This window comes from Cupressus sempervirens, chromosome 6 (assembly GCF_028749045.1).
Source record: "Cupressus sempervirens isolate cs-2001-9-10 chromosome 6, ASM2874904v1, whole genome shotgun sequence".
NCBI lineage: Eukaryota > Viridiplantae > Streptophyta > Pinopsida > Cupressales > Cupressaceae > Cupressus > Cupressus sempervirens.
In genome coordinates this window covers 34,960,753-34,970,620 of record NC_143123.1, presented here as the reverse complement: position 1 = coordinate 34,970,620, position 9,868 = coordinate 34,960,753, and the positions used below count along the sequence as shown (strand labels likewise).

Here is a 9,868-nt window from a genome sequence, read left to right as displayed (position 1 = left end):
CCATAGGAAATAATGGAACAAATTTCCTCTAAGGTACTTTGCCATCACTATCTTGCACCAAGCATCTAGAGATTTCAACAATCTCTAGCCACTCTTGGTTAGGAGAGCGTTATTCATATGTCCTAACATTCTTATATTGAACCCTCCAAGGTCCTTAGGTCAAAAAACTTTTTCCCAACTCACCAAGCTCAACCTAGACTTCTCTTTGGTTACAAACTATAAAAAATTGCGTTAAAATTTTTCATGAATATCTCAAAATCTGCCAGGGAGTTTATAGATAGAGAGGAAATACACCAAGATGCCTTACAACGAAGCTAAGAGAAGCTAGAGTTTCCTCGTGCTCCTCAAAATCTTTCCCTTTCAACCCAACAACTTTCTCTAAAAGTGTTCCACCAAGCCATTCCAATACTAATTAGAGACTTATTTAATTGTGAACAGGAAACCAAGATATATATCTGAGAGAAATGCTTCTTGGCATTCCAGAATTATGGTCACCTTTTCTCCCAAACTAGTATTAGTGTTGAAGAAATATACTTTTCTTTCTTGATAGTTTATGCATTATCTTGAAACCATCACATACTAATTCAAGATAGCTTTTCACTCCTTAGCATTGTGGATAGAGGAGATTCTAAATAAGATTGTGTTATCAACAAATTATTGGATAATCTACGGTGGGCACAGGGATGCAGGTTTAACTCTTATTACCTCCACCACAATGATGATTAGGCAAGGTGATAGGGGGTCATGTTGTTGCAACCTTGGGATGAAGAGAAGAATCTACCAAGAGCCCCATTAACAAGCACCACAAATGTGATGGTGTTCATCACGTTCTTGATAATTTTGATAACATTCTCATTAAATCCTAAATTAGTTAGGATAGCAAAAATAAATTGCCCCCTTACCTTATCATAAGCTTTTGAAATATCTAGTTTAAGGGCCATACCTAGTTTCTTGCTCCTATCCATAGAGTGAATTACATAATGTGAGGTTATGACAACATCAAGAATGTACCTCCCTAGCACAAAACCATTCTTGTAGGGTCCTATAAATTTATCAAGAAGGGGCTTGATACAATTTACCATGATCTTAGTGAGAACTTTATAAAAAAATTATAGCGACTAATTGGCCTAAAACCACTAGACATGTAGGGTCATCCATCTTAGGCACAAGAATAATGAAAGTCTAATTAAGTTCCTTCAGTAGTTTTCTCATTCTGATAAAGTCCCTAGAAACATTGATCACGTTATACTTACAATATCCTAGAATTCTTGGAAAAAAATAGGGGGAAACCCATCAATACAAGGGGTTTTGTACTGATTCATGTTTGACATGACCTTTTTGACCTCTTCCTCCTTGACCTTACTAGTCATATCCTCATTCATCTGGTTATTCACCACTGGATTAAATGACCTCAAAATATCATTTTACATGTTATTGATGACCTAAACAATTGGGGGATTATAGATTTCCTAGAAATAGTTATTAGCCTTACCTTCTCTCTCCTCCATTTCCTTTATCTCTTGATGACTATCATCCACCAATAGGTTTATGGTGCTTCTCTTTTTCCTCCTTTATGTCAATCTATGGAAGAAGGTTTTATTTTGGTCACCTTCCTCCAACCACTATACCCTAGATCTTTGTTTCTTGAATATTTTGTCTCAATTTATGAGGGTTTTCCACCTATGCCAACACTCCCTCTCCTCTAGTTGGTGCTAAACATTAGCATTACCTTATTATAGATGATTTTTGAGAGATTCCAACATCTCTTTAGTAGACTTAGATTTTCTTTGGAAATGTTTCCAAATGAATATTTTCTCCATCCTCTCACCTCTTTGTAGATTCTATCAAGTTTTCTAGCAATACAAAACATAAATTGCTTCTACATTTTCAAAATCTAGTAGCACGAATTAATTTTGTCAAGGAACAATACGATTTTTAGAATGAGAAATATTGTAGGAAAAGTAAGTAAGAAATTTAATAGAATATTTCTTTTTCAAAATGTTTTGGAAGAGGTCAAAGCTGATCATGAAGAAAATAAAGGTTGCAATACTAATCTCATCATTAGTTATTCTATAAGGTCTTTACATTGACCAAATAGTTATTTTTGATAAAAGATATGATATTTTTGGTATAAAAATGTAAGAAGAGGGTATTTACTCGTGATTTTAAAAAATTATGTTATTCATTAATGATTTTTTTTACATTATATAAACTATTATATACTTTTATATCATAACTCTCAATATATGTCTTTATTACATATAATTTTCCTTATTCTTTCAATTGCGAATTGCAACACTTTTATTTAATATTTTTTTTAATTAGTTATAAATGATTATTATTAATTAAAAATGATTGTTTCATAACAAAATCATATCTACAATTAAGTGTGTGTGTGTGTGTGTGTATATATATATATATATATAACTTTGATCTGGTTATGTTAAAATAAATTATTATTATTAAATAGAAATAGATATAAGAATAAAATTGAAATAATAAATTTAAAAATTTAAAAAAAAAGTCCACTATCGTTTAGCATTGAGCAATAGATAAAATGTTATTATGTGATATAAGTTATTTTAAAATATTTAATAAAGATTATTATTATAACCCTAAACTAAGTCATATCCTAATTTTTAACATAATTCAAAACTATCTTACTTAACTTTGACTTAAAATCGTAATATTGTTATTTCCTTTTTTCATAATTGAATAGTAAGTCAAATTATAACCTAAACCTAACCATCAACCTTAATATAGTATTAAAAAATACCGTATTGTACCCTAAATGTAAACCAAACATGAATATGAAAATGTAAATGAAGTCTATTATAACATGAAAATACATTTTAATTGATAGAGACTTATACTATATGATAATATAAAATTATACTATATAATAAATTATCAGGATGCTATTAGCTCCCTCTCTATCTATATAGCTATAAAGCCAATCAAATGTATTTAAACAAGTTCTAAATCTTATGAAACTTCAATTAAGTGCTTCATGTCTAAATTAAGCATGTTGAAATCCAATGTCTATATAAATTGTTTGACGAGACAAAGTTTATTAAAGAATTAAAATTACAAATTATATTTGATAACAAACTCTACCATATTATCATGTCTAATATAAATGACACATTTATCCAAATATATATTTTTTAAAGTTTTTACAACCATACATACATAAAAATACAAGCTTTCCAATTTCATAGATCAATCCACATTTTAAAAGAAAAAATATTTACATACATACATAAAAGTACAAGCTCTCCAATTTCATACCAATCAATCCACATATATTTTTAAAAAAAATATTTACATCCATACAAACATAAAAAATACAAGCTCTCCAATTTCATACCGATCAATCCACATATATATTTTTAAAGCAACTTTTATGTACATTTAAATAGATCAGCATTCAAATCCATTGAACATTCTCTTCCCTAAACAAAAGAGCTGCAAGCTATTGTATGAACATACTAAACCTTACAATGGACTTTTGTTCTGCAACTTAGAGCGACATTGTAACCATAACTTGAAATATCTGCTTTATTTCATCTCCGTTAGGTATTAATGCGAGGTTCACCGTGCTTGCCAACGCATCAAGACCACAAAGATGAGCGCGACAGTTTTTACTAACTAACGTCTGTAAATTTATAAAATAATGGCAATTAATAACTCCTATGAGTAACTGTACAGATGCAGAAAATATAAACCCGAATTTTATGGTAAGCCTAATTTACAAAAGAAAATAAGTCGATCAAAATTAAGTTACAAAAGAAAGAAGAAAACTATGCAAAGAGGTAGATAGGAAATCATTTAAGCTCTTAAAATTATTAATGGAAATCTCTGTTAAATTCGATAGTCTATATATCTTTTAGGGTTTAATAACAGCTCGCCTAAAAACATTGAATCGAATTTGTACTCAATCTGGGTGAAGTAAAAACAATCTTTTAATTTATTCACAGATAACCATAAATTTAAAACATCTAAAACATAACCATAAATTAGAACCTACATTTAAAACATCCGAACAACAAAATTAAAAACTCGGGGAAATTTTAAAGTTTACAATTGATTTAAGATTTAATAAAATCTCACCTTAAAACATCAAACCTCATCAAATCTGTGCAGAGAAAGATAGATAAATTCTTTAAATCTTTTAATTTATTGACAGGATGCTGATTAAATACAGATAACCATATTATACAACTTACATCACTAAAGTGAAAAGTTATCCTTAATTTTAAGGTTTAATAAACTCATCCTAAAACACTGAATAAAAAATCTAATTAAAAGTGTGCAGTGAAAGAGAGATCAGCTTTAAATCCTTGCATTTATTGAATATCTGATAAAATACCGATGACCATACTATAAAACCTACATTTAAAAAACCAAAAACTGAATAAGCAAAGACTAATATCTCGAAAACTCTTTAAGGTTTAATAAACTCACCTTAAAATACTAAATAATCAAATCTATGCAGTGAAATAGGATGCAAAGAATGTCTGATAAAATGTGGTCTTTGTCAACTGCTTTGCATACAGAAATTTTTTATGGTAAATCTAATTTACAAAAGAAAGAATAAATCGATCAAAGTTTATTTACAAAGGAAAGAAAAAACCTGTGCAAAGAAGCACATATGATATATTTAAGATTTGAATTTATTGGCTCAATAAAACATATATAACCCTATTAGAAAACCTATATTCATAGCATCTAAACAATAAAATTATTAATTAAAATCTCTGTCAAAGTTTGTGGTTTACAAATCTTTTAGGGTTTAATAATAGCTCAACTTAAAAATTTGAATCAAATTTATAATAAATCTGGGCAAAGAAAACAATAATTACCATACTAGGAAACCTACATTAAAACATCTGAACAACAAAATTTAGAACTCAGGGAATTTTTAAAGTTTACAATTGATTTAGGAATTGTAACTCTAATTTTAAGGTTTACAAAATTTGTAAGCTTTAATAAACTCATCTTAAAGCACTATATCAAAATTCTACTTAAATATATGCTGAGAAAGATACATAATCTTAGAGAATGTTTAAATCTTTTAATTTATTGACAGGATGCAAAGAATATCTCATAAAAAAAATAAAAAAATACCTATGCAGAATCTTTTAAGTCTCTTAATTTATTGAGAAGATGCGAAAGATAAAGATGGTCATACTATAAAACCTAGATTTAGAAAACTGAACAAGAAAATAAAAATCTGGCCAACTGCAAGGTTTATAATTTCACCTTAAACTACTGACTCTAAATTCTAATCAAATCTGTGCAGTGAAATAAGATGCGAAGAATGTCTAATAAGATGTAGATAACCATATTATAGAAGCAAAATGGAAAATATATGATAAATGTTTAAGATGTACAAATATTTAGGGTTTAATACTCACATCAGAACACTGAATCAAAATTCTAATAGATCTGATCATTGAAAGAGAGAATATCTTTGAACCTTTTAAAAATTTGACAAAATACAGATATACATACCATAAAACATTGATTGAGAGCATCTCACATACAAAATAGAAAACTCAGGCTAAATTTTGAAGGTTACAAAATTTTTAGGGTTTGATAATTACTTCACATTATATATATATATATAAATAAGATAATGTTTTGGAACACTGATTCAAAGTTCTAATCAAAGAAAATTTCAGCAACATTATGCTACTTAGTGTACCTCTTGATATTTGGTCCCGGCTGCCGTTCTACATCCACTTCTTTTTCCTGGAGAGCTCTCTTTTTGGAGTCCATGTGATCACATCCTGATCCCAAGTGAGCGACGTAGGATGAAAGATTGCGTGGGAAGTTGAGCAGAGCTCTGGATCCTCTTATTCTCAAAGCGGCAGAGTCATATGCAACAGCCGCCGCTTCCGCAGTCTCAAAAGTACCAAGCCAAACGCGAGCCCCATGGTTTGAGGAATCCCTTATCTCTGCCGCATATTTCCCCCATGGGCGGCGCCGCACTCCTATGTAATGCTTCACTTTTGCAGTCTCTCTTATTATGCCGCCTCTTCCTGCATTCTCATGAGTCATATGTTCTCCACCAACTGGTGAAGTTATGGCTTCTTTGAAATCTGGGTTAATTTGAGCAGAGGGTGAAGTGGGTGGGGATGAGTCGCCAAGTAAAAATAATGAGATCCGTTGCAGAGCTGCGTTATATTCCTCAGTTGTCATCGTAGAAAACTTGGTTTTGATCACTCTAGGCGGCGGCGGCGGCGGCTTGTAATGGTATTGTTAGGTATGAATTTGTTGAAGTTTGAATGGAAGAATGGTTAAGAAGGAATTTCGAAGGAGGGCTAAAAACTCTACTTGGTATGATGACAAGCTTTCCCAATCACAGAGGAAAGTGGTGGACAGGTGGTGGCTAAGATTGACAAAGAATTGGGTTTGGTCAATCTTGAGCGTTATTCCGGGCACGATCGGAGGGCCATTCTTCAATAATTTCGATGTGTCTCCCTCGTTCACTTGTTTGTGACGCAGCCTCTTTCCGTATCTATGGAAAGTTTTCAATATGGACTGCGACGTAGATGTGAAAGGGTTGCAGTCATATACATTGTATCTAAAACTAGCAATCGCATCTTAGTGTGCAATGGGTATGCCACATATTATGGAAAGTCATTAAAGCATTTTTCCTTTTACCTGTCTCTTCCTCTTATCCTTTATATGGATGCCATATCACACGGGATTTCTAAAAATGTTGAGAAAGTGTTGTAAACATTCTTACAAATATTTAAAACTTGATCATCTCCTTTAAAAACATGTAAAATGATTTTGTATAAAAGTCAAGAACCAAATGCTGTTATAAAAACTAAACTATTCTATTTTCAATCATAAATAGTGGGTTGGCTTGGTTGTTTCATTGGACAAAATAGTTATCTAGAAAACCAAGATGTAAAGTGGATTGCAATGATATTTAATATTTTTTGTTTAGCCAAGGTCTCTTAGGTGGGACACTTGATTGACATATTTATCTTTCCTTATTTCATATGGAAAATATTTCTTTCTTCTTTTTTCTCCCTCCACTCTACCTCTTTATATATCTTTATTTGTGTGTTCCCCTCTTTCGCCCTCCTTTTATCTTCCTTACTAGTTTTACATTACTCTATCTCCCTCTATATTTAAACATGTCACCCTATTTCTATTAATTCCTCCTTCTCTCTCCCTCTCTCTCTTCCTAAACATTGTAATGACCCCTTTTTAGGATCATTTGTTTATTTACAACTTTTTCTTTATTCGTATTTTTTTCCCCTCATTTTGCTGATTGATAATATTATGGGGGTGATTCTTTCGATTGCCGAGATAAGATCTGATTTGGAAGTTCTGATATCTTGTGATTCTATGTGAATCTAATTATAAGCACAATAGGTGAAGATGTAATAATTGTTGCTTTTTCAATGATCTAATTAGTTTTCCTTTGTGGATATCTGGGGTTGACAGCTGCCAATCTGTTTGGCTGAATAAATAATAAATAGTATAGGATTCTAACTCATAATTCATTGTACCAAATGTTCAATCTCTTCTCCTATTGTGTCTCTATTTCTTTCCTCCAATGATTCTAGGTCTATATCCAAGTTCCTCTATTTTCCACTCATTGGAGATTTTCTCTGCTAAGCCAGATACCCTTACTTGATGTATGCCTACTGATGAAATTTCTAGGAAGATAATTATTCATGCTCCAATATGTTGTCCTTGCTGAAGATATTTCTCCTTATCCAAAATTAGGTTGATCTTATACCTCCCATCCCTTATAGATTATAGGGTTGTGACCCTTAGTATGAGTCAAAGGTTATATAGGTTAAATTAGTTTACATATGTTAACATTATATTTAGTTAATATATAGTATATACTTTTAACAATATTTATTTATTATAATTTGTGAAAGTTAAAAATGATATTTATTTCATTTATATTTTAGATGATATAAATTATATCAATTATAATAATATATATTTAATGATTATAATATAATATTATACAATGGTTTGTTCTATGTATGGTCTTATAATTATTATCTTTCTTATTTGTGTTAATGGTTTTCATTATTTAACTTAAAGTATCAACTTGTTATTGATTTAATAATATCAATATAAGTGCGTTAGTTTATAAGGATTATTAATTGATTTTAATTGATTTATTTATAAAAGTATCTAAGTAAAATATGAATTTTCCATCTTAAATATGTTTATTATTATATGTAGTTGACATAGAGAATTATATTTAATAGATAATGATATTATTATATATTTTTACTATCTTATATATATTCATATTATATCATTTAATTATATTTTATTTTTAATGATTATATATCTATTCTTTAATAATATATTATACCATTAATAATATATCAATATTTCTTTTAATATATTATAACATTAAGAAATAAAATATTTATTTATTCATAATTATTTACTTAGATTACCCAAATTAGGGGAAATGACAAACATCTTTACCTATTTTAAGATGGTGCAGAAAATTCTAGCCCCACCATTTTTTTCTTCTCAAATTTGTTACCCTAAAATATAGGAGTCCCCATTTTCCTAAAGAATATTCCAAATGATCCTCTAATAATTAGTTGCCTTCTTCATGTGACCTTGTCTTCCTTGAAAATGGATTCTTAAGCCCCTCCATGGTACCACCCTATATCTTCTTATCTCTTTATCAATATATTTTGCAATTTATATCTCTTTCTATATCTTTATGTATGTCTCTCCCTCTCCATGTCTCCCTTTTTATATTTTTAGGTCTCTTTCTATCTTTACACCTCAACCTATCTCTACTCTATATCCATTCATCTCTCTCCATCAGTCCCATATTGTACCTTTAAATCTTGAGATCTCTATAATTCTTCCCCCATCTCTTTCTATCCCTCTCTATATCTATCTTTTATCTATCGATCCCTCTATATCCCTTTATATCCCCCTATCTACCTCTCTCTTTATATATTACATCTAACCCCTATCTTAAGATGGTGTAGAAAATTCTAGCCTGGCCATTTGTTTCTTCTCAAATTTGTTGCCCTAAATTGTAGGAGTCCCCATTTTCCTAAAGAATATTCCAAATGATCCTCTACTAATTAGTTTTCTTCTTCATGGGACCTTGTCTTCCTTTAAAATGGATGCTTAAGCCCCTCCATGGCACCACCCTTTATCTTCTTGTGTCTCTATCAATCTATTTTGCAATTTATATCTCTTTCTATATCTTTATGTCTATCTCTCCCTCTCCATGTCTCCCTTTTTATATTTCTAGGTCTCTTTCTATCTTTACACCTCAACCTATCTCTACTCTCTATCTATTTTCGCCTATTTTCTCACTCTATATTCATCTTTATATCTATCTTCCTCCCATCACCCCTCCATATGTAAACATGTCTCCTACTCTCTATCCATTCATCTCTCTCCATCAATTTCATAGTGTACCTTTAAATCTTTAGATCTCTATGATTTTTTCGCCCATCTCTTCGTATCCCTCTCTATATCTATATTTTATCTATCGATTCCTCTATATCCCTTTATATCCCCTGTCTACCTCTCTCTATATATCACATTTAACCCCTATCTTTATCATTATTTCTCTCCCTCTCATTATCTTTTATATCAGTTGTTCTCGTCAAATCTTAATAGACAATGCATTATTATATTTTTATGATAAATTTATATTAATCAAATAACAAGGAAATGAAAAAAAGCAACACCCCATATATTGCCTCCCTCCTTCCCCTAATGCCTCTTCTAAAAATATTTGACCTGCACAAAACCTAGAGGATTGATGCTACCCTAGCCGCCGTTAGATTTGCATTGCAAAGCACAGACACTACAAAGTTTTGGTTGTCAA

The 9,868-nt window shown here is 30.5% G+C and overlaps 1 protein-coding gene across 1 annotated transcript; it reads right to left on the bottom strand.

Annotated features, from left to right (window-relative positions):
- Positions 1-3,283: 3,283 nt before the first annotated feature.
- Positions 3,284-6,305, bottom strand: LOC149550955 (ethylene-responsive transcription factor 2-like). The gene is made up of 2 exons (XM_089786512.1): positions 5,711-6,305; positions 3,284-3,658 (listed from the first exon to the last, which is right to left on the bottom strand). Exons 1-2 carry the CDS (start codon positions 6,205-6,207, stop codon positions 3,652-3,654), a joined length of 504 nt encoding a protein of 167 aa, XP_089642638.1. The 5' UTR covers positions 6,208-6,305; the 3' UTR covers positions 3,284-3,651.
- Between the last annotated feature and the right edge of the window lie 3,563 nt (positions 6,306-9,868).

What these genes read in the sequence shown, in the direction of transcription:
- LOC149550955 (XM_089786512.1), bottom strand. Translation starts at nt 6,207, where the DNA reads ATGACAACTGAGGAATATAACGCAGCTCTGCAACGGATCTCATTATTT.